General features: G+C 36.8%; 1 protein-coding gene across 4 annotated transcripts in view; it reads right to left on the reverse strand.

Annotated features, from left to right (window-relative positions):
• Window positions 1-26124, reverse strand: part of nphp4 (nephronophthisis 4) — a 160809-nt gene that overhangs the window by 26390 nt on the left and 108295 nt on the right. For all 4 annotated transcript variants that reach the window (XM_079896120.1, XM_079896121.1, XM_079896119.1 and 1 more), the window contains 7 exons: window positions 25074-25129; window positions 19284-19418; window positions 14412-14560; window positions 11320-11511; window positions 7366-7556; window positions 3710-3870; window positions 1798-1978 (listed from right to left, as the gene is read on the reverse strand). In XM_079896120.1, the coding sequence (XP_079752246.1) occupies window positions 1798-1978; window positions 3710-3870; window positions 7366-7556; window positions 11320-11511; window positions 14412-14560; window positions 19284-19418; window positions 25074-25129 (1065 nt within the window). The remainder of the gene's footprint in view (window positions 1-1797; window positions 1979-3709; window positions 3871-7365; window positions 7557-11319; window positions 11512-14411; window positions 14561-19283; window positions 19419-25073; window positions 25130-26124) is intronic.

Consider the following 26124-nt stretch of genomic DNA (forward strand, 5'->3'; position numbering starts at 1 on the left):
GTTTGTCCGTCCAATCATCCATCCATTCATCCATCCATCCATCCATATATTCATCCATCCATCCATCCATCCATCCAAAAAATCATTTTACTTCTACTTTCAAAAATTCAAATTTTAGTTAAAGTTTGCAACCTTCATTCAAATTTTCAATTAGCCTTTCGCCGAGCCCCGCCCCCCTTAGTTACTGTTGCTACGTCCGACAAACAAATGGTCAAACATGACCAGCGCGACACATTGCCATGACGGGAAGAGGTATACCCGTGCGTGTCAGTGACCTTTTTTGGAGCAATACCTTCGCGATATCCTCCAGATCGAGGCAAAAGGGGTTACAGTATGCAGTGGAGGGATATATTCAAAATATAAAAATACGCAATGAAGGAGACACGACTACTATCGAGGCTAATGCTTACCGGTCTCAAGCGAAATCTGAGAAACCCCATGACAATCGCAAAAAAACCTCTAATACCCACGCAATCGACATAAACACACTTGCAGACGGCATCTTGGAAGTTTGTGATCAACCAACATCCGTAGGCATCGTAGACCTCTTCTTCTGTCTTGATTTTCTCTGATTTGTTGCAGACAATCGCAGTTATCTGAGCTGTTAGCTATATTTTGCTCATTTTTATTAGCAAATTTGATTTGAATTTTTTTGTTCCAGTTCAGCCCTGCTAACGTTATGTGCTTTGTTCTTGGGGAAGGGAAAAACTAACGTTAGGGTTGCCAAATGTCCCGTATTTTGGGCATAATTTATTTGTCATAATTAATAATGCATATTACTGATCTAACCACTGACTGATACAGCAGCAGTGCTGATCACGACACCTGTTATCATCCTATCAATAATAATAATATATAATATATTATGATATAATATATCATTATTTAGGGACAAATCATTGTTTGATTTACCGCTCCGAGCGTCCCGTTTCAATGTCAGCATTTTGATTTCGGCAAATCAGTTTAAGCGAATGCAAACAACGTGATTATTGATTCCAACATCCACCCACGCAAGAAAACATGCAACCTAACGTTACCTGAGGGAATAATACGCTGATTTACTGCTCAATAAATATTTCTGATTGTTATCAATGTAGAAAACTGTTTTTGTTTTTTTTCAGGATTCTTTGATGAATAGAAAGTTTCAGAGTTTTCTGAAATAGAAGCTTTTCTAACGTTATAAATGTCTATACTGTCACTTTTGATCAATTGAATGCATCCTTGCCTATTACTTTTCTTAATTTCTTAAAAAATCTTACTGACCCCAAATTACTTTTACCGGTTCTTTGTGGCAAGCTTTATGCCTGCGGTCGTGCGCTTGAGTGCGGCTATATTACGTAAACGCTCATTATCCTGTAGGCTATATAGCCTATTTAAGTAATTCAATTAATATAAAGGGGCGATTTGTCCACTAATGGCTTAAATGAATAACTATAGTCGACTAGAAAATGTTTTTTGTCGGAGGCAGCCCTTATTCCACATATTTACAAACGCCGTGGGCGGAGAATGTTTGTGGACCTGCTCACATAGTAACGGTTGCTATGATGTGTGATTGGACAATGGCCGTTTTGGGGGAGGGGCCGGCGAAAGGTCAATTAAATTCTGAATGGCAAACAACCCTGACAAGCAAAGACATGTTTTGATATCACCACAAACCAATATTTAAACTTTGCAGGGAATAATAATCTTACAAATGGCTTTCTTATAACAGTCTCTGCATATCAAACTAGAATAGTAGAATAATAGTAGAACTATCAAAAAATTACACATTACAGCTGGTTAGCGCATTATCCTTACCAACGTTTCCAAGCCGCAAATGCAGAATTCCTTTTACAGTAGTGTAGACATTGATGGCTGGAGAGGCGCTGTGCTTGCTGTCATGCCTGCTGGCAAATTTGGCATCCTGCAGGTACTCAGTAGTGATCACTTCCAGCTCATGGCTCACCTGGACGGCCGCACGGCCTTGACGCAGCAAATGCTGCAGAAGTAAACAACAAACATCAATATTAAAGCTGTAAATTTAATGTTTTAAATATAGTGTGATTAATTATAAAAATAAATGTGCTAAACATTTTTAATGTTTAGAAATGTGTTAAACAAAAAGGCAATTCTTCATGGTCCCTGAATCAATTTTATTGATCTAACCATGTAAAACAAAAAGACAAACAAAAATAACTAGCAACAAAGACATATGTTGCAGGCTACTGACAAATGCCAACTTCTGACGACCTTGTGGTTGTGTTTGAAGCGCAAATGGACCTTTTGTTCATTCTGAAAAGGTCAGAATCCATGCTAAAGAGGAACAGTCCAATTATGTTGATGTGATTGTATCTATTTCTGGTCTTGTTTTGTTTGAACCTTTATTCAACAGCTGACATCGATGAGAGCTCTAGCCAAGAGACCTGCGGTGGCGAGATCTAACAGACGCAGGTGTCCTGAAGTATGAAATACAGAGTGTCATATTTCATAATTTCGACATGACACTCCCATCTGAGCACACTAAATAATGAATACCGCAGAAAGGTTTCGATGTGCAGGGTGACTGTCTGTCTGAGTTAAACAGCTGTGAGAGCTCTGTTTGGCTATTAACGAGGGCAGTATTTGTACCTGTGTCAAAATTCAAGTATGGCTTGTGGGGTTATTATACACTAACAGGCTGTTGCCAAGCAGAGTATTTGGAGTTGTGTTGTATTATTGTTTTGTCATGGTTTGTGTGGGTGTGTTGGGTTATTGTAATATTTCTTTTGGTGTGCAGTACAATGAGTCTTTGTGTGTTTACATGCATGACCTTATGGAAAATACGTTGACAACATGTAAGGTCATGTAAATGCCTTCATTGGCATTCTGTCAGCTTATTCAGTGAGCACATGTCTGACTTTGTAACAGATTTGACATCAAGATAATGTCAAAATCATGGTTTTCTTGCAAGTAACCCTGAAATTTTTTTTACTCATATCTACTGTAGGGTGTCAGGGTTCAAAATCAACACTTGCCTCACATAAAATTAGAGTTAAATTTGCATGCAAAAGTGTGGGGAAGGTAAGATTTTTTTTTAAGTTTTTGAAAGAAGTCTTTTTTATGCTCACCAAGGCTGCATTTATTTGATTATAAATACAGGGAAGATTGAAATATTGTAAAATGTTGACTTACATTTTATTTATTTTAATATATTTTAAATTGTAATTCCTGACAAAGCTAAATTGTCATCAGCCAATTCTCCAGTTTTCAGTGTCATACAGTATAATTCTTCAAAAATTCTTCTAATATGCTGATTTGGTGCAAACAAGAATTTTACATTTTAACATTTATTATTTATCATCACAGTTTAAAATGGTTGTGCTGCATAATATTTTTGTGGAAACGGTGATACATTTTTTTAAGGTTCTTTGAGAACAACAATAGAATAGAAATCTTTAGTAACGTTATAAATTTCTTTACTGTCGCTTTTGATCAATTTAATGCATCCATGCTTATTAATTTACTTTACTTACAGACCCCAAACTTTTGCGAGTCAAACAAGTTTGGGGTCAGTAAGTAAAGCAAATTAATACTTTAATCTTGTAAGCTTTAATAAAGTAAATTAATACAGTAATCACCCACAGACATTTTCAATGCAAAATGCATTTTCATGGCAGCTTAAAATTTTTATGGCTGGAACTTAATTCTAATAGGGTAAAAGATCACTTTGGACCCTAATAGGTAATTTTACCTTCAGCTCCACAGCAGCTGAGCCAATCAGCATTAAGGATTCACTGTCCCAGACATCAATCTGCAGGGAGTGGAGCGCCAGGTATCGCAGGAACCACCCCCGCTCACCTGGCTTGAGGAACTGCGGGTCAACTCGGTATTGCAGCTGCAGACCAGGAAAACCTGAGTATGAGGAAAATAAAAGTACAACAAGAAAGAACCATACTGATATCTGTTTAGCCACCAAGCAAAATGTGTGGGAAATTAACATATATATTTCTGAGCTACAATCCTCTTGCACGCACCACATCCTGTCAGTCATGAATATCAAACACTGGCAGTGCCGCAGGCGATGATGTTTTCTATATGTTCCCACACATTTCCCCGTGTCTAAAATGATGACAGTAATCAATTCTGAATGTGCTTGGGTAACACTGCAGTAACATTTACGTTTTTATGCAAAGCTGGAGAAGATCCTGGACTTCAGGATCCTGGACTTCATGTGAAGGGGGCAAGAAAATATTGCCTGCTAGTGTAGACCTGAGCCGTGATTTAAAGTCAGGAAAAACAAGTGTAAAGGAGTGTAAGGAAGCATTATTGATGTTCTCGAAGGGATGTATGGTAGATACTGGTAGGCCAGAGAGGAAGGAACGTGTAAAAAAAAAAAAAAAAAGAGTAAAGAAGTGCAAGGCTGCTTTTTGATGTATGTTGAGATGTTGGCAGACTAGCAAAAAGGGAAGTGCAGTAGTTTAACCATGAAATGTCTATAGTCCGGATGAGGAAAAAGAAAACAAAAATATTAAGTAGAACCTTTGGCCACAGCAAGGATGCATTAAATAGATCAAATGTGACAAGAAAGCCATTTATAATTTTAGAAAAGATTTCTATGTCAAGTAAATGGTGTTATTTTTAACTGTATATTCATCAAAGAATCCTGAAAAATATCTGTGACGAAAAATCCACAATCCACAAAAATATTAAGCCGTTCAATATTTGAATCAATTGGTACTTAAGAAACCTTTCTTCTTTTTATTACTTGAAAGTGGCTGTGTTGCTTAAAGTCCCCCTGTAGTCAATAATTGTATCCTTTAAAGCTCATCTTTGATCACCAAAATGACATATTTAAACGTTTTTTCCTTGAAAACGTTTTTGAGTCTGTCCTTGATTCACTGCAGTTTTAAGGAGAAAATACTCAGCAATGGTGTTGACTTATGAAATTAAAAACACCACATAGACATATAAACAACATCAAAAGCTTGATGTTGTTCATCATCAAAAGGGGGAAACTTTAATAAAGTGTAAAAATATTTTTCTTTCAATTATAAATGTATTTACTGTAACTGTTTATCAATTTAATGCATCCTTAAAGAGTATACATACAGCCTGGTGTAAAAGGAAAGTGGTAAAGGTCCAAGCACCAATCCCTGTGGGACCCCAGTGGAGAAAGGCATGTAAGCCTTTCCAGTTGACTTGGTACCTACTGTCATTCAGGTAGGATATAAACCAGAAAAGTACTGACCTAGAAATGAGCATTTCTACCATCTTAGAGATCAATAGTTTGTTGTTTGCAGCATCAAATGCTGCCAAAAGATCCAGAACAAACAGTATGGAGTTAAGCAAGGACATTCTGGTGACGTGTGTTTATGGGAACAACAGCAGTTTGAGTAGACTGACTGAATTTGAAGCCTGATTTATGGGGTCAAGCAGGTTGAGCACAGTCGAAATTGAACACAAATAAACACAACAAACCCTGTATGCATTTTCATTCGTGGCAAAGCAAAACAAGCAAATGCAACACTAATGCTTAATGAAGTCAAAATGTTAAACTGGATGTTGCTTTTACATTGTGCTACTTCAGGCAGAGAGCCAAAAATATTATTTCTTCATTGAAGAGAAGTGCAATGCTCAGCTGAGAATCTGGGATGAGAAGATGTTATGCAACAATAAGTAATTGCACAATAACAGCATCATATCCCACAGGATACAGATGTTCCCTCCACAGACATCAAAAGGCCTTCTGCACAATATAATCATCATTCAGCCTGTAATCTTTATGGCACTGTATGGCTCATTGTCTTGTATAGTTGGGCCAGAGGTGGGTCTAAGGGCTGAGTTCTGTGCACTGTGGCATAACGCTTTAACGCCTTATAGCAGGGGTCTTCAATAGGGGGTCTGCAAGACAATCATCATTTTTACTCAAACTCATTTTTGTGGAAAAAAAAGAAAGATAAAGGACAAGTAAATGTTTCATTGTTTGTCCCCCATTCAAATGAACTAAAACTGACATGCAATGTACACTGTACATAATTGGTCATTATTTTAATATCTCTGCATTGTAAGCATCAAAACAAAGTATGTAAATACATTAATGTGGTTCTACATGCATTCTATATCAGGGCTGAGAACTAAACTGACTGCCTTTAATGAATTAAAATTTACATTGAATTGAGGTAGCAAAAAGGATAGAGAATTGCAATGAGGATGGATGACAGACAGACAGATAGACAGACAGACAGACAGACGGATAGATGGATAGATGGTTAGATGGATAGATAGATAGACAGACAGACAGAATGCTATTATAGGCCAGGCTTAAAATGCAACACTCAGTTTTATACAATGTGTAACGGGGTCCCTGCTAAAGGTTTGCACACTCACGCTAGATGTATTTTTTATGTATGATATTACGTCTCTTCTGAAATAAAAAGGCTAAAAGCAGAATGTTAGAGCTGACCCTCTTGTACCCCTGCATCTCTCCGTCATGCTCTCTCGCTCTGTCACTCTCTCATTATCTGTCTCATTTCTTCTGTTCTCTTCCTCCACCACCATATCTATCTTACTCTTCAACCTTTGTTCTATCTTTATCGTCTATTCCTTCGTTCTTCTCAGGTGTACACTGCAGGCAAATGAGAGGTTCCCTACTTATTATGAGAAAGACACATCCTTATGTCATGTATGTATGTTCCACCTCATCGGATAGTTTATCTAAGAATTGCAACAAGTGGTAAAATTGCTGCACAGATTTCCCCTCGAATTGGGAATTTTTTCAGTCAAGGAGTTGCTCTCAACATAAATAAATCAATGCATTGAGTTTTAGCCAAGATTTTCATGGTATAACATGATAGCAAAAAGCCCCAGTCTTGCTATGGGAAAAGTGAGCTCTTAGCTCAACATTTTAAGGTGCTTTAAATTATCGGCCTTTGCCAGTCTGTGAGAAACTATTGATAAAAATAACTCACATCAGGGGCAGGTAATAAGTATTTTTGGCAGCCATACGAACCGACAGAGCCAAAACTGTTTTCTCAGCACTACCAAGTTCATCACAAAGTCACGCCGTTTCTACACTTCTCCTCAGCAGGCTGCTGTGTATGAAGACTCCTTCTTAAAAGCAATTACTGGACTTTGGCCGAAAGCTGTAAAACTATAATTGCTCATTTTTTAGAGCTTTATTCACTAAAACACTGCATGTGTTGCAGTTAAAAACCGCTATAAATGTTTACAGACATTGATCAAATTCATTAGAGCAAAAAGGTTGTTCTTGCAATTTTGATGAGTGCAGTAAATATGCCTTTGTTTTCAGATGATTAGCAAAGATTCTTTTAAAACAAAAGACAACAAGTGAAATAAAAAAGTGTTGAGCAGAATCATAAAGCATTCGTAGGAGGATGGTAACCATACCAGAGCTAGGTGAGCCGTCCTTGTTGATAAGGGAGAGGACACAGGGGTAATGAGGATTGGATTTGAGCTTGCTGTTCCTCTCCGGCTCAAGCAGCTTCAGACGTTCTGTGGTGACAGGCTGGAAGCGGTAAAGCTGGAAAGTGAAATGGACAGAGCTGGGCCAGTCTGAATTCACACCATTTTGAGGGACCCTATGAAGAAACAGATAACTGATTGGCATTGGGGAATGTGGCATTATTGAAAAGCAATGATGACATACGTTGAGATGCGATTGGATCAGTGAGGACATTGTAAATGACTTGAAAGAAATATTATGTGTGGAGTCAGCCTAAGTACCCCATTATTAGGAGTCACTTGGTGGCGCTTTGTTATGAAGAATCAATCTGAGTGACTCCACAATGATGAACAAGTCTCAGTGACTGGATGATAAAGAGCCAGTCTGAGTGACTCCTTCATAAAGAACCACTATCAGCGATGCAATGATGGAGAGTCAGTTCAAGGCACACTACGATGAAGAATCTGTCTGAGGCACAGCATGACAAACTCCTTTCAACCAGATCAATAGTAACTGATTTAAAGTTTTTTTTTTAAATGGTTAGAGGTCATATGACGATGAATCAAAATAAAGATAAGTGTACTATGAAAGCATACAGTAACTTGCAAAACTAAAAACTCCCTCTCACTTCATTAAAATATTTTATACTTCTGTCATCAGTCAGATGAATGTACTCAAACACAAAATAAATTAATTACTTTTTATGGTAGAACAAAACTAAATGCGGACCTCAATGGAATAAATAAAAAATATACTATAATATATATAATATATAGCAAAAAAATTAAATAAAAAATAAATAAATGTGGACCTCAGTGGGAGAAAAAGTTATAACCCTAAACCTAACATGCAATCACGGCTCTACACTGACATATTCTAGCGCTGCCATTAATAAAGTTAATGGTGAACATATGTCTGCCTGAAACTGCTCACTTAATTAAATACAATAAAACAGTATCCTTGTACCAGAGCTTGAAATAATAATGCTTGAAGGTTTCTTGAAGTCAGAAAGAGCAGGTAAATCATAAAACAAATCTTCCCATTTAATCATGTGGAACTTCATCATTTCCTGAAAGCAAAATCAATAACTTTCTTGCAAATTCATTGCACTGTGGCTCTTTCACTAAAGAGAAAAAAACATTAATATTATTATTTTTTATTTTTTTTTGGTAAGGCAGGACTTTTGGGGAGAAACAACTTCCTTAAAAACATGATATTTTAAATCAATTTAATTAGCCAGTAATGGTCCACTGCATTTTATGTAAGCAATAACCATCCATCACTGAACTGCTCTACACCTGAGAGAACACTAGGAGCTCAGGGGCGATGGGTTCACACATTCAAACCTGAAGGTCTAAAAACCAACTTCATGCTGTTACACAAGCAAGAGGATAAACAAAAAATATAAATAATTAAATGAAAGGATATAAATGAATTAATCAAAGTCCTAGGTGACATTTGAGAGCTGACAGGGTACTGTGAAGAGTTCGTCTCCATCCTCAGCAGAATGAATTAAAATGGAGGGACAGATTAGGGAGGGATGATTGCTTTCTTTTCTCTTTGTGAGGAAGATTAGCAATCAATCACTCAGAATTAGATAAGGATAGAAACTATTTAGAGTGCGGACAATTGGCAGGCCCACTGAGCGCGATCACATCACAATTCTAGAGTTTAAGTGCTATTCACTCAAAATGTCAGTTCTGACCTCAGAGCCAATCAAATGACTTGAATTCCTCAATTAAAAGAATAGGCCTTGCAGCTATGCGAGGATTTCACATCAGTATTCATCTGGTAAACAAAGGGATGGAAAGCTCTGCATGATGAGTGGGAAAACTGAGATTTCTAAGAGACACACAAATGTACAATAACTATGTATTTTAGAAGGGAGATTAATTTAAAAGATAAACCAAACAGTTTTCTTCCTTTACAAAAGAGAAAATGTATTCAGGTATTTCCATCTACCTTTAAAAACCAAAAGGCTAAGTCATGTCGGCTGACTCACCAGGTTTCTTACTGTGGCATTGGCATATGATTGCTTCAAGAGCAAAATATCAACAAATAGTTTTACATCATCACACCACAGGCCCCACTCATTTTGGTTCAGTCGCTTAATGGCTGATAATTGTCTACTCCAGACACGACTGTGATGTCAAAAGCAAAGAGAACCCATTATAATCACTGACGCTGTCTAAATTGGATGCCCGTTCAATTTCTGACATACTCCACGCGCTTGTGTCGGCTGACAGGACAACTGGAAGAGTAAAAGAACGTTTTCCTCGATGCGTCCTGTTTAAACAGCTCGTATGCATCTCTGTACATCATTTTTAATGGCGTCCCGGATCGCGTTGGAGGATTATATGTTTTGTTCTGAGCATTTGGTTTTATAAACAAGACACAGTGCAATGGAGATTTTGCAAAGAAACGTTTGTAGAAAAATAAAGCAGCCAACTGCATTTGGAATGGACGCTACTACAATGCCAACTGCAAGTACAAAATCTGTAAATGACAGTTTTATTTGGTTATTGTTTTTAAAACGCTTACTCATATGCAATAGCAAGAGGCTGTTGATACTTTTTCCGTGCAATGACATTAGCCAATCATAACAGTGGCTGTTTAATAAAAAGCCTTAAAGGAACCATCCCTTAAAAGCAGATAATTTCAAACATGAGGGTTGAAAATAATAGTTTTTCCTCAAATATGATTTTTGAGCAGAAAACTTTACTAGCATTGTAAGAGAACCTCAAGGGAAAGTATAGGGCTGTACGGTTTTAAAAAATGACATGTTGTGATAGACTAAATGGTAGCCTTTTGCAATTTACACATAGCATTAAGCCATATAAATATTTCAATTTTATTTTTCAATTAATTGTACAGCCATATTTTTTATTTTTTCCCCCACAATTTTTTATGATGTTATTAATTTTTAGTGTTTTTAATCAACTCACAAACCCCTGTTTGGGAACCCTATGATAAATTTATACATAAAAGGATTTAAGATAAATTGTGCAATTAATCATATTTCATTGTATTAAATGTGTTAAATGAGTAGCCCTAAAACCCTAATAATAAATTAATAAATGGATCTCAAGGCTTTAAAAGGCAGAAAAGAAATATATCACCTTCACCTCCAATTTGAAAAATACAACAACCTGACAGTAAGAGGGATGCAGAGAAAATACAAGAGAAAGAGAGGGAGAGTGTGCTTTAAATCTATCAATGCCTGATTTGAGAACAGAGAGGTACCGAATCTGTCACAAGCACACTTGACAAGTGCCGTTTCTTATGTGGACAAGTTAGCATCAATACTTGTGTGATATATGGACATTGGCTGATTGAGGGCGGAGAGAAGTTAGCCAGAGATGCTTGGCCCTGAACCAGAACTTGAAGAGCTGCATTACTATTGAAATAAAGGACCTGACATCTCCTGTTTGATAGCTAGTGTTTCAGCACTGCTCGCAAAGGCTGTAGACTAGAACATACTGCTCCATAACAGACCAGTGAATCTTTCTAAGCAGATTAAGTCATATTGCAATTCATTACTAAAATTACTATATTATATTACAACATAATACTATTATACAGTTTTATTACATTTTCAATAACAACTTTTGGCTTTTTTTCCCAAACATTGTTTTGAATACTTTTTCCTGGAATACACAAATTACCAACTGAAATAAACAATTTATTTTAATAAAGTACTTAAATTACATTATTCCAGACAGATGATGTTAGAAAAAATTAAACATTCACATTCATTTCCAGTATGTCTGTATTTGTCTGGACAGGTCTACAGGTCGATTCACACTGCACAGACAAACACCAGCAAACAAGTTGGCAGTTGGACTTAGAATTTTATGAAAAATAACTGTCCTGATAAGATGGCCTGACATCAGACATACCTGGTAAAGGCCAGGAACTGCAGGATGAGAGTGTTGGCCTGCAGATGATCCGCTTCTTCTCTCTGGAGGTCAAAGTTGACAGGCTCAGAAGGATCCAAAACCTCAGCCACCTGGTTCTGATGGTCCAAGATCTGAGGAAAACCAGAGGAGAAGAGCTGGGCCAAAGATCTCCGGGAGGTCGATCTGGAGGAGCTGAGATAGAGAAATCGCATATGCACAGCTAAAAATTGGCTGTCAGTAGAATATGCAGTATGTGACATTTCTAATGATATGTTAAGCATTACATAATGTAGTAATGTAGCTTTTTCCAGTACATTCAATTACCTAAGCATTTAATTTACTTACTGAACACCTGCCTTACTGAGCCTTTTTCAGTTCTTTGTGCTTCATTGATCTTCAGTCACAATACTGTAACTGCACACACACCTGAAGCTGCCAAGTGCTGTCAAGACAACATGTGGCAGGCAGCCTACTGTGCGTTATCAGGAACATTCTGTATCTCTTCACAATATGTCACATGTACAATGTTGTAAAAACCCCTTTTATCCACAGCATGATCTGTGTCAAATGTTAAAGGGTACTATGAAATCCTCTGGTGTGATCTGGTAATATGTCCTGCTGTGATATCTTAAATGGGATCTCACACATGAGATGAGATACACAGTTTTGAGAGGCTTGCATCAAGCAGTTTCTGAAAGATTTCAGAAATGTTTACTTTCTTGAAAGACTTTGTCACACAAAAAGGCATTGTCACACAAAGATAAAAGCATCTGAAATATGCCCCGTAAGACATGGAAAGAAAATTGCACCAAGAGAAAGCAAAAACAGCAAATAAAATAAAATGTGGGTGGCAAAACAGCTGTCGGGCAGAACTGTACAGCATAATATGAAATTTAAAATGGTTGATATATGCACAAAATCTCATAGATGGCAAATAAAGCAAATAAAGTTAACATGATCTCAAAATTGACTATTTGCTTCCTTACTGCAAGTCTAATTGTGAATTAATAATGTTGCATATTGTTTCAAATAAACATTAATAATCTCATAATCTATCAAACTGTAACCGTCATGATTTTTAATCAAAATAGAAAAAAACCTGCCTTTCCTTTGCAATTTGCATTGACACATACCTCCTCGTGTATACACACACAGTACATATATACATAGACATAAAACACATAAACATATACATAAAACACATAAACATTCACATATACATAAAACATGTTGGCATCCCTGTAAACAGTACTGCATGTAATCTCTATGAGTAATACAGTAAAAATATTTCCCCTTTACTGAAGCCGTTTATTTAGGAATTATGTTTAGGAACCCCTAACGAGAGCTTTTCCAACATTACAGAACAGCGAAAATATATGTGAGCGGTAATGACAGCAGGACTTTAATATGTTCTTCCAGTGACTAAAAACTAATTAGGAGACACAGTAATTAGGCCTACACTTATACCAGAGGCTTTTAATTGCCACAGTCAAAGAAGAATATAATATTACCTATGGATCATGTAATTTTCTGCTGAATTACACATTAATAGTCCTTGCTTATTATTTTCACACACGTCCGCCCAATATATTCTTACCAGGATCCACACAGGAAAAAAAAGACTAAAAAAGAAAGAAAGATATAGAGGGAGACAGACATGAAGAAAGATGAGGGCAGATAGAGACTGAAAGAGACACAGTCTTGTAATAATTTCTTGAACTTAATTCATATGCATTATTAATATATAATCGGTGAAAAATATTTAATTAATTACATGATATGCAGATTAAGTAATTAAAACAAATCACAGTTACATAGTACTATCAATGATTCAAAAATAGTATTGGTGTAGACGAGAATATTACATAAACATTTATTGATTGATTAAACATTATCCTATAACTGGCCTATACAGTCCACAGCAATACATTTCACAATTGAGTTTGGTGGGCATGATTAAATTACAAAAAATGTATTAATTAAAAATGATTTATTTTTTATTTTTTATTGTGTCTAAATGTCTTTTAAAACTAAATTATCTGGTCTTTTTAATTTCTATTGGACATTTGGTTTCTCGTAATGACAACAGACCAGTGGGATTTGTCCTCATAACCAGCAACTCATTTAAAACCCCCTGAATAAGAGACAAGAGATTTTGTTATGTTAATGTTTTATTATAATATCCTAGGGAAATCAAAAGCACTTCTGTCCTTGTCCGTGAGAGTCTGAGCTCTTCAGAAAACACATACATGTAAATCTAACCAATTAAAGTCCCTCACATAGGAAAAAATATTATTTAAATTCACCTCCAGTCCAAATGAAAGAGCTTAATTCATTCCACCTGGTTTAGTATTCAGACTTCAAATTTAATTTTAAAGGGTTCAATCAGATACGACAACTGATTTAAATTAGAACTCTTATTTTGAATAAAGTTTTAAGTGACACACATTGGTCCCCTGCGCTCTGTGAATCTGCAGGGCCAGATGAAGATAATGTTGGCCTGTTAACTGTCTTTGGTCAGAATTAGATGTTGATGTGACACCGAACAGCTCCTGAATGACAACTCTGTACGCCCTGAGATTTTAAATGGCCATCTCAACTCACAGTTCAGCAAAACTTTTTCACACTTTTAAAGTACAGCACAAGTCCACATATAAACAAAGACAAGGCCTGGAAATACTTCAGCTAAAATAAACATGACATAAAAATGTGTTGGTGTATTGAAAATGGTGACAGAAAGGGACATTGAGAGAGAAATTGGAATTAGAGAAAGCAGCAAATTCATGCATGATGGGGAAATAGAGTGATGTCTGTTTATCTGTCTGTCTATATCCATTTGTCCGTCCGTCCATTTACAGTATCAATCTATGTTACAGTATATGCTAAAACTAAAATTTGCCATACTAATGCCATAATTGGCCTCCATACTGCCATAATTAGCACAATGTCTGTACGAGCATTTGCATTTGCATATGCATACAGTATATGCATATACAAAAGTACTAAAAAGGTACAGAAGCAAATGCAGATTATTGCTAAAAGAATATGGCTCCTGTACAGCTGAATTGTTAGTGTGTCTATATGTTTCTCACCCAGCAGAGTGTGTTCCAAGGGTGATGACAGGGGCATGCACTGGGGTAAAGGTCAGCTCCTGCATCTCATCCTCTTCCTCACTTCTGTCTCCCTCTCTCTCCTGCACACTCAGCTCCAGGTGAGCTATGCTGCTGGCAACTGGACGCTCCTGATTCCATTTAAATCGACACACATGCGTGGAAAGAGAGAGAAAAACAGACAAATTCAGAAGTCATTTTGGACTGAAATTCAGGAACAGATCCTGTAACACAAAAACCCAAAGGTCTTGATGAAGTTTTGACTCATATATCTTGTCTCTCTCTTTGAGAACTCAGCTTCTAAAACATATTGAGAATATTTCATCAGCAAATCTAAAACAACCTCCTAAAATGTGCAAAAAAGTAACGCCTGTTTCACACATACTCCGTTTGCAGTGCGTATGTGGTGCGTATTTTTTTCCGTACTCATGTTAACAGTTTAGAGCTTTCACACTGCATGCGGATGCGGTCCGTCAATGCGTTCCAGGTGCGGTGCGTATACAGCAGTGCAGCGCTCGTTTCCGCACCAAGTCTATTTTTGCTGTGCTGCACGTGCCGAATTAAAGTGACAGCGCATGGTTCTTGGTCAAAATGAACACGGATTGACATGAAAATATAGTAATCTCACCATAAATGCATTTAATTAAATGATACTACTATGTTAAATGCAAAAGAAAAGGGATGAGAGAGCTGTTTTTGTCAATTGTATGTTTTAATTTAAAATGTTTGCGATGCTAACATAAGTAGCCTACAATAGTTTAAACCTATAACTACTTTGTACAAATAGAATCGCAATGCTTTTTTATATTATTTTATAAGACACTGATAATAAAAATAGAGATCTGAAATAAAACATAGAGAATAAATGTTGTGTTCGTGGTACAGCCGTAGATCAGTTGTGCACTGCAAATGCAGCATATGTTAAAGCACAATAACGTGTGCTGCTCCTGCGCCGCATACGCACCGCAACACGCACCGCATACACACTGCACACGGTCACCGTGATTTTGCCAAGTAAGACATGTTCCTGGATCAACATATTTTGTTGATCCTGGAATAACATTCCTGCCCCAAAATTTAGTCCTAACCCTATTCCTACCCCTAAACCTAACCCTACCCAAACTTTTCCATAAAATCAGAGGGAAATGATAGGTGAATAACACTGATGTTGAAGCACCTCACCCTGGTTTTAAGCCTAAACTTGACATAAACTGTAAACTTGTTCCTCAAATCTGATTGGTTGATTGGAAAGTTGTTCCAGGATCAACAAATATGTTGATCCAGGAACATGTGGTACTTGGTGAAATCACGTTCACCCACTGCACACAGAGTATGGGCCCTATTTTAACGATCTGAAACGCAAGTGTCAAAGCGCAAAGTGCAAGTAACTTTGTGGGCGGGTCTTGGCGCTGTTGCTATTTTCCCGGCGGGATAAATGACTCTTGCGCCAGGCGCAGATCTAAAATGGGTTGGTCTGAAGTAGCTTCATTATTCATAGGTGTGGTTTGGGCGTAACGTGAAATAAACCAATCAGAGCGTCATCTCACATTCCCTTTAAGAGCAGACGCGCTTGTTCTAAAGCGGATTCCTATTATAACGGCGGATTTGCCAGACGCACGCCAGGATCGGTTCACAGCCAAGGAGAGCAACACTCTCGTCAGGGACGTTGGGGATGGAGAAACCCACCCAAATTAACTTCGGTTAAAAAGGCGTATGAGAATTTGGGTAAATGTGTAAGCTAGATGTATGCTTTTATAATAAATTGTCTATCTATCTATCTATCTATCTATCTATCTATCTATCTATCGTAATAATGTATGATTTGCAAAAATGAAAACTGCTGCTTCTGTGTAGATGAGAGAATCAAAGTGTATGTGCGTTGTGCACACGCTACATTGAGTATGGCCAAGCATGCGCCCTTAAAATAGCATATGAATAACATGCGCAACGCGCCACTGACTTTAAACTATTTTTTCCTGGTTAGTGGCGCAACTGTTTTCTAAACCTGCAAAATAGCATGAAGGAACGTTTGCGCCTGAACACGCCTCCTTTTTTGCGCTGAACCGCCCAGAGAGCGCAAGTTCATTCCCTAGTTTAGCGACGTGCTTCTGTGGAGGGAAAAACGCGCTTTGCGCGGGTGCAAAATAGGAATGATACATGCGTCGGTGTACAAAGTCAATTGCGCTGGGTGCAATAGGGCCCTATGTGTGAAACAGGCGTAAGTCAAGACAACAAAGAGGTCAGCAGTTCAAAGACAAACTCTGTCAGGAACATTCAGTATTGGAATCTTTCACAAAAGAATGACACTCCACAGCCAACAGACACCCAAACACACTACAAGAACTTCTAAGTTCTTTATGAAATGCCTGAAGACACAACTCTTCCACAAGGACTTGATCAAAAACCAATTACAGCATTTTCTATTCTCCTAACAGTACCTATCATCAGGCAACACACCCACGGGCCACCAGAAATCTGTTCACTGGCCATCTGATTTATACTGCTGAAAAATTGGCAAGTATTTTCTTGATCAGACCAGCTTTAATCTGATTGGCTGGCTTTACACAATTTCTGGGAATCAACGTACACAGTTTTTCCCCAACAAATTTCAGCTTTGCCATCACAAGAATAAAATTACATTTCTAAATATCTCAACAACAAAAAAATAACTTTAAATTGTATCTCACAATAATACTGTCTGTACTTTATTTTTGATCAAATAAATGCAGCCTTGGTGAGCATAAGAGACTTCTTTTGAAAAAAATCTTACAGACCCCAAACGTTTAAACAGCAGTGCACTGTATATTGAACTAATCTATTACCTTGCTTTTTGCTGGCAAACTTTAGCTTGTTGTATTGCACTTTTAATGTCACAGCCCACTTTTGATGAATTGCTTGTGTGGTAGCAATCCTCATTTGCATTTGTGTCTGCAAAATGAATAAATGTAGGCCTAGATGTAGATGTGGCATGCTGGTATATGCATCCAAAATCACATCCAAGCATGCACACTATACAGTACACACACATATACTGTATACTAAGTGGTCTACTTAAAAACACAGTCACAGCAATTCAGGCAAATTGTATGTGAATTTCAACATACTGCATTTGTTTTAAAAGCAGTATACAGCACAGGATGTTCACAATGCTTTGTCACAATGCTTTGTGATATTTATGAATCTGTCCATCTGAAACCAGAGAAGGATTTGAATCTCTAACTTGAAGATAGGAAGAAGCGATTAATTAAAAGAAAAAAATTATTAATTTATCACAATCACAAAATCAGCGAGTCCTTTACCAAGAAATTATATGACTAGCATGCAGGAAGTGGAGCATAGCAGAAATTTCCTCCCTAATCGCTGTAATAATACCCCATGTGTGGCACAAACAGCCTTGAACAACTGTGGAGGAGGTAACAAAGCATTGTATAGTTAAATGCACCGCATGACTACAGGCAACAGCATAAACATACATGCTCCCACACATGATTAGCATAATATCTGTGGATATCCTCGTGCAAAATATGTGATATGCTCCCACTCTATACAGGCTGTCTCTAAACACACTGTATTTCCATTAAAATAACACGAGCATATTACCATTACAAACTGTTCTCATCCCAGATATCTCAGCAGTGTTAGCTAGCAATGATGTGGAACACCTGTAATGATGTGCTGATACATCTCATACAGGATATTTTTACACGAGGTACATTAAACTAGTTAACCAGTTTAAATTCATATCATAAAATCTGTATACATTTTCTTTGTAGCTAGCCTGGGAACTTTTACCTTTCTATGTTAAACAATCCTCCTCTATAATGTGCTCACTCAATGGTTTACCTAAAGAAGCAGTATCACGTTGTCACCAGCTTCTACATTATCTATGAGGGAAATGTCTAATCCTTATTTCATAACACCTTAGGTACCAGGGATGTGCACAGGAATTTAGAGGGGCAGTTGCCCTGACCTGAAAAAAGGGCACCCAGAGTTTGCCCTTCCCCTACTGACTCTCACTTTCGGTGCCTGAAATTTTTTTTTTATCTAGGCCTACGTGAAATTCTGCATCCATTGTACGATTTTTTTTTTTTTTTTTTTTCCTCGGAAGGGCAATGTGAGTTGAGACGGGCATATGGGCAGTTGCCCGGGCAACCTGAGCAACCCCCCTGTGCACGTCCCTGTTAGGTACAATTTCACAACAATAACCATTCGGCGCGATGGTGAAAAAGTCTTACAGTGCGTAAAATGTTAAAACGACAGAACGACTGCTTTCAACATTTATAAATAATCAAATCAGCATATTAGAATGATTTCTGAATTATCATGTCACACTAAAGACTTGACTTATTATTTTAATCATGTATCATATGAATGTATTTCAGAGCTGAAGAGAACCAACTCGGTGGATCACTGATGGATATATTATGAGATAAATTTCTCATTTACAGGATTTTCCAATTTAGTGACATACAGTATACCCACTGAACCTGACATGATCATGAATCAGCTAATTTACTCAAACTGATGGGACAGTTAATGGTGCTCTTAGATGGGAACATTTTATTTGGCAGTTTGATTCAGCAATGTTTTTAACCTGCAAAATGGTAGTCCTGTAAAAAACATTTTAGCATGAAATTCCTGCTGCTATGGACAAGTTTGGTGTGTTTTTTGTGGTGTATAGGTGTGAGGAAATGTATGTGTGTTTTTCTTTAAAGCATCAGTGCCACATATGTTTTGAGTGTAGGTGTTTTATTCCTTTGCATGAATGTATCTCTGTGATTTGTTTTAAAAGAGCGTATATACATTTCTGTATTGGTTTGAGTGTGTGTGTGCATATGTGGGTGGAAAGCTTACGACATGTGACAGCTGGTGGGCCGATGCCATCGGGGAGGGAGAGAGCTGAGAGGGGAGCTGTTGTTGCCATGGAGACCCCACCGTGTGGCTCATGGTCGGGTAGCGTGAAGTCGCAACCAGCTGAGAGAGAGACAGCTGAAGAACAGAAACAGAAAAAAGAGGAAAAAAGAAGGAAAAAAATTAATACATATTTATCGCACAAAACAACGGGCAAAAGCATCTGACGGTGTGGCAATCCCCCGCAGCTGGCATCTACATAATGCCAACATCCAGCCAACACAAAAGAAGGATGAAATTAGAAACCTGTTTAGGTATAAATGTGACAAATCCAGCTTTGGGTGCAGCTACGCACATTTTTTCAAGCCCTAATTTCACTGTGAATGTTACACCGTTCCTGTTTGCCTCGAGCTCCTAATTTGAGTCTCTGTTGTAGTCAAAATAACAAAAGTAAGAAACATTATAAACTTGTATGAATGTTTTTCTGACACAATTTCTGCATCTTTAAGATTCTGACTTTATTCTTAACTAAATATCAGATTTTTCATATGATTTTTTTTTTTTTTTTTTTTTCGTTTAAAGTTTTTGTCTTTGGACAAAAATATCCTTTAAATTTTGACATCATACTGATTTTTTTTTTTTTTTTTTTAGCATTTCATTTTAGTAGAAGAAAGAGTCATGTGTGAACTGTCCTTGTAGTGAAAACCTTTTAAAAAAAAAGGTTAATATCTTGCAGTGTAGTTTATGTTTGTTGTTTTAAAACATTTTAAACATTCACACTGTCGTTTTTATGGAACTCATTCATTATTATTATTTTTTATTATTATTATTATTATTAATATTATTAAATAAATTATATTAAACATAATTATATGTAATATTATAATAATAATAATAAAAATATTCTTATTACATTTTAAAATGAACCAATAAAGACATATATATACTGTATAACTATAGTTATTATACTACTGAACTGTAAAATAAAAAATAGAGTTTAAAAATAATAATAAATTAACTTTATTTCAGACCAACAGTAAAATTACAAAACTAAAATTGATCGCGTCTTAATCTCTTTGCTTTTAAATGTTAAACCTTGTATCTTATTTTGGCGGATAAGACCTTTTTGCTGACAGCAGATTTATAAATGATACTCATTACAAATTTGGGAAATAGATGGTGCATGTTGCATTTTCAAATACACATTATAAGTCTGCATCCCTGTTTTACAGCTAGCAACAAGAAATCATATCAGAATTATAAAAAGCTCTCCAATACTTATCTAAATGAAGACATTAAGGCAGTGGTGTTGTAACTGTGCCGCTTGTAATCAGATTTAGTCAGATATTACTGTTTAAAAGTCTTCCTGCAGTGCTAATGCTCAGAGATCTGTACAGACTTTAGTTTGTATCATTTGCTGAAGTAGAGCACTCTTCTGCCCTTAAGAAAGGCTGATGGATTCCCAGGCTGTGTGATGTGATCTGTATAGCACAGGACTGGATGACTGTGACGGGGTCAGTGGTGTTAAACTCATGACTCAACTGCCTCCAATACAGCCTAATACTCAACTGCCTCCACAGACAGCCAGTACAGCCTAAAAGCATTTCTCCACTGACCCCAATACAGCATAAATTCACGACTCACTGACCCCAATAATGCCTAAACGCATGACTACAGTGAGTCCCGATCAGCTGAAACTCACTGTGCCCAGGACTGACTGATCAGCAGACCACATAACATGAATTTAGACCACGACTTTCCAATAGCGGGTTTTTGAATTCCTTGAAACTTTGCTATGCAGCACTTCTCATGTAACAGTCTCTTTAGATCACTTACGTTGCATTGTACATCACTTTGAATACAAGCATCTTTTATATAAAGAAATTTGAATGGTTCATGATGGAACTGATCCCAATGGCATATAAAATTAAAATGTGTAAAATTAAAACAAATCACAACATAACATGTTACTCTTAAATTCCAGTTGCCCAATTCAGGGCTAAGTAAATAATTACATTTTATAATATAATGTGTATAAATACATTATATTTGACCTCATGTGTTCAACAAGTCCACTATTGTGCTGCCTTGATGGAGATCGACAATATTAGTGATCCTCAACTGACAGCAGAAAAAAAAAAAAAAAATTACTCTCACTACAATGACTCAATTAATTATTACACCCATCACTAAGAAAAGAGAAGTAAGAAAACAGAGGGAGAAGAAAGACAGACAGATCTACATGATAGCAGAACAACTGAAAGACACACTGCCAACAGAAAAGGCACAAGGCCAGAATAAAAATCACAAACGTCGATATTCACAACCCCAGCTCTTGTTTGACATACGCTCACTTTCATGCATACTAAAAAACATGAAATCAATAATGGAGGAATAGTGGTGTCTGAAAGAGAGAGAGAGAGAGACAGATAGAGAGAAGAAGGGCCCTTTTTAAAAAGCACTAACTATAAATAGAGGGTGAGAGCATGCATCTAAAGTGAGTATTTTAACTAACTAACTCTGAAATATGGGATCTGCGAAAAATCGCTGGGCGGCATTATTCAGGACTTGTGCATTAGCGCAAAAGAAGTCAGAATTGCAACAAGGTACTGTACACCTGAACATCACATCCAAATGTGCTTGTTGAAGGTTTTATTTTGAAACCATGAGCATTAATAGAACAGAACAGTTATTGCCTACCTTCTCCAGTCTTGGTTCCAGTATTTTGTCCATTCATTTTTCCCCATGAGGATTTCAAAATATTACTCAATATAGAGAGACCAACCAAGTTATCAATCAAATATGCCAGTCCCAAGATAAATTACAACATAAAGACTGTTTTGAAGCAACAACAAAAAAGATAATGCAAAATATTCAAATACATATATGTAGATAAACAGATATGGCATGTGTAATGCCTTAAAATAATTCATGACATCAAGGCTAGATTATTGTAATGCTCTTATGGGTGGCTGCCCTGCACGCTTAATAAATAAACTACAGCTGATCCAAAATGCAGCAGCTAGGGTTCTTACTAGAACAAGGAAGTATGACCATATTAGCTCAGTTCTATCAACACTGCATTGGCTCCCTATTAAACATTGTATACATTTTAAAATATTGCTGATTACTTACAAAGCACTAAATGGTTTAGCTCCCCAGTACTTGAGCAAGCTCTTAACGCATTATAGTCCTTCACATCTTTTGCAATCTCCGGTTCACATGGCTACTCGGAAGCGATAAATAATTCTGTATTATACATTTTTAAGGCCAGACAAGTAATATATACCTGCGCACATATATATTCAAATGCCCATATAGAATAAACACGTAGTACGCATGTGCACGCCGTCAGCGTTTTCACAGGTTTGTGTTTTTAAAGCTTGCACAGAGATAAAAAATTAATAAATAAATAAATAATATAATATAATAATAATAAAAATAATATTATATATATATATATATATATATATATATATATATATATATATATTATTATATTATTATAATTATTATTTTTAATAAGGTTTGCGTTCTCGGTTGTTGTGCGAATGAGCAGGCCGGAGCGTGTTAAGGGTTTTCTGTTAGAACGGTGTCAGGTAAGCGGCCCCTAAGTTAATAACTAATGATCTTTGCAACGGAAGTGAATCGATCAAAACTAACTTTAGCTGGACAATAACTTTATTCTAGAGCTGCTGTAAAGCCAAAACAATCTCTGTTACTTTCATTTCCAATTATCACTGTAAAGCAGCTTTGAAACAGTCCATATTGTTAAAAGCGGTAAATGAAGGTGACTTGACTTGACTTGACTTTGAAGTAAGGAAGCACACTAAGTTATGTATATGATGTGTCATCACATTAGATGTGTGTGAAACATTTATGAAAGCCAATCTGTGGTTGATATCAGAGAACAAAGCATACTACAAGTTCTGATCCATTATCTTCCCTTTTTGGACGCACAGTGACTAAACCAGTCTGTGCATGCTACTCTGAATTCATGTATGAGAGAGAGAGAAAATTTGAGAACGAGACGGAGAAGTGATGTGCCACATCCCTGACAACATTTTCAGACAAAGTGAGGGACTCAGGCTTTATTGAACAAACACAGGCAGCAGGGTCGCTGAAAAAAGCACTTGAATCAACCTTTCCAAATTGGTGTCCCTCTAAATTAGTGCCGTACCAAAATCGATGCAGACCAGATCCATCCTTCTGAGCTGTGGAGCCTAGGAAGTGTCACTGGATATTTTAAAGGGTCTTAAAGGTCTGACAGCATCTGCTTTGTTTTCTTTTGTTTTGCAGAAGTGTTAAATCAGGCTTTACTGAAGAGAGAGAAAGCCAGAGCAATTTAGATCCAACATGTTTCTGTTTGCGAGCTAACAAAATCGTTTTTTAACGGACATAGACACTTTCAATACACTATCTGAAAATTGAGGGAGTTTATACAGGTATTAAAGTGCAAATAAAAACCCGACTGCATTTACACAGTATTTTGTCTAAACAAAAGTTTTTCTCTCTTTTTTTACTTCTCTTTTAACTCGACCCCATCAGTGAAGATCTTTAAAAAATTGAATTGGGGGAATCTTGAGCAGTAAATATATTTGTTCTGATTTTGATTGCACTTTGCATATGCAGCCACTCTTAAAGTTTAGTGTGTGTATGTATTCTTGTCATTTTAATATTTTTTTACATGTTTCTACTTGTGAAGCACTTTGGTCAAACTAATGCAAGTTTGCAGTCTGTGCTGGCTGTGAAACAAAAATAGACTGTTCTGCAGAATGATGCAAAGAAACATCATTATATTGGATTGACCTTGTGGGTTGCATACAAAACAAACAAACAAAAACAAAAAAAAACAGTGTAATCCAATTAAAAAAAGATTCTTATGAACTGGATCTTTTTAGGGAATCAAAAACACATAGTGTAACCAGTGTATCCTATTTCCTGAAAACAAAATCAGATCAGATCAAGTCAAAATCAAAATCAAAACTGAATCAAATCGAATCACATTGGATCAAAACAAAGCAAAAATTTTATCAAATCCAAACTTAATCTTCAAAATTATATCATATCAAGTCAAATCCAAATCACATTGAATTGAATCGAATCAAATTAGAATGGGATCAAATTGCATCGCATTGCACTGAATCAAATCAAACTGAAATCTAATTGAATTGCACTGAATCAAATCAAAGCTAAATAGAATCTAATCAAAGCAATTAAAATCGAATCAAAATCATATAAAATAAAATAAAAATACCAAATCAAAACCGTATCAAACTGAATCGACTTGCATCGCACTGAATGAAATCAAATCAAATCAAGCCCTATCCTTTAAATGAACAGACCAAAAATGTTAACTGGTAGTTGGCTTGGTATATTTGTACACCTCATAGATCAGCAGTTGAACAGGGGTCATGAACCGCTTTGTGTGTCTGTGGGAAGTGATAAAAGTTAACACAGTGTGCTATCTGAAGAATAGTGGTACACTCTCCATCCTGGCCTTCAATACTTCTGTCTTCAGTTTGCAAACCCTCCCTGTGACTTCTCAAGCTTTCATGGTGAAATGCTGCCGTAACTCCCAGAAACCAGCACCCATGTGCTTGGGTCAGCAGAACACAGCAATGAGGCTGCTCTGATTCTATCCAGCGCAGTTTCTCAGAGACGTTACAAAATCACAGTTGGGGTACATCAGAATTTGTTCTAAAACTGCTGCCATTCTGGTGCCAAGGAAGCAAACTGCACCCTGGGAAAGAACAGGAGAATTTTAGAGTGTGAAGATTTCGAGTGACTTACCGCTGGGCCGCGTGAAGACTGCAGCGTCGAAGCCGTCGGCTCCAAGATGCGTTCATCTGAAAGTCAAGTAAATAAAATTAAAATTAGAGCACTTCAAACACTCACTTGCTCCTCAATTGTTCATATTTGCATAAACTGAAATATCTCCTTCACAACAGGTTTCAAATTGTTAAATAATGTCACGTCGAGTTGAGTTATTGCTAAATGACTCGTATGGCAATAGATAAATATTATTAAATGATTCAAGGTTAAAGTCACAGAGAAATCAAAATGACAATTCTTTTTTCTTTCTTTTGTTTTGGGATATAGCAGTATCTATTATAAATGGTTTATTCATGCACATCATTATTTAAAAAAAATATACATTTGCCCTCATATTCTTTAATAAAAGTAACTTCCCCTTCATCTTGCAACAACATCTCTTCTCTTCCCTGATGACGTGTTTACTGGCGCGATGGCTGGACAACCTGCCACTCACATGACATCACAGCAATAGCAAACCACAATCATCCAATCAATTCCAGATGGATGAAATCAAATCCCACTCAACATTTTTTCTTGTTCGAGAAGCCACTCAAAAAGACTATTGCAACTTCCGTTGCCTATTTTAAAAAAATTAAACTCAAAACCATGCAACTATACATTTTCTCTCTTTTTCATTACATTCCTTAATCCTACAATGGCCGTGAAGCCATGTGTCAGTGAAGACCATGAGAACATAAGTCCCATTTGTCCAAAGCAGATTACTATTCCAGTCTACACCACATTATGTCACCAAAATGTGGACTGCTAGGACTCAGGGTGGCATTTGTGACAGGGCCTTTGGCTATCTGGCCAATGACTGCTCATTTGCATTCATGGTGTAAAGACAGCCTGAATGACCCACTGAATGAATCACATTTGTCACGTAAGCCTGGCAGCGGTAGAAGGTCCTGGGCTGGGCGAGAGAAGAGGTCAGAGTCTCAGTGAACAGAACATCATTCCCTCGTTCAGATAATGAGGTCAGTTCTATATGCCACTATACAAAAAATCTCACAGAGACCCTGTTTTA

This window comes from Squalius cephalus (genome assembly GCF_949319135.1).
Source record: "Squalius cephalus genome assembly, chromosome: 16".
NCBI lineage: Eukaryota > Metazoa > Chordata > Actinopteri > Cypriniformes > Leuciscidae > Squalius > Squalius cephalus.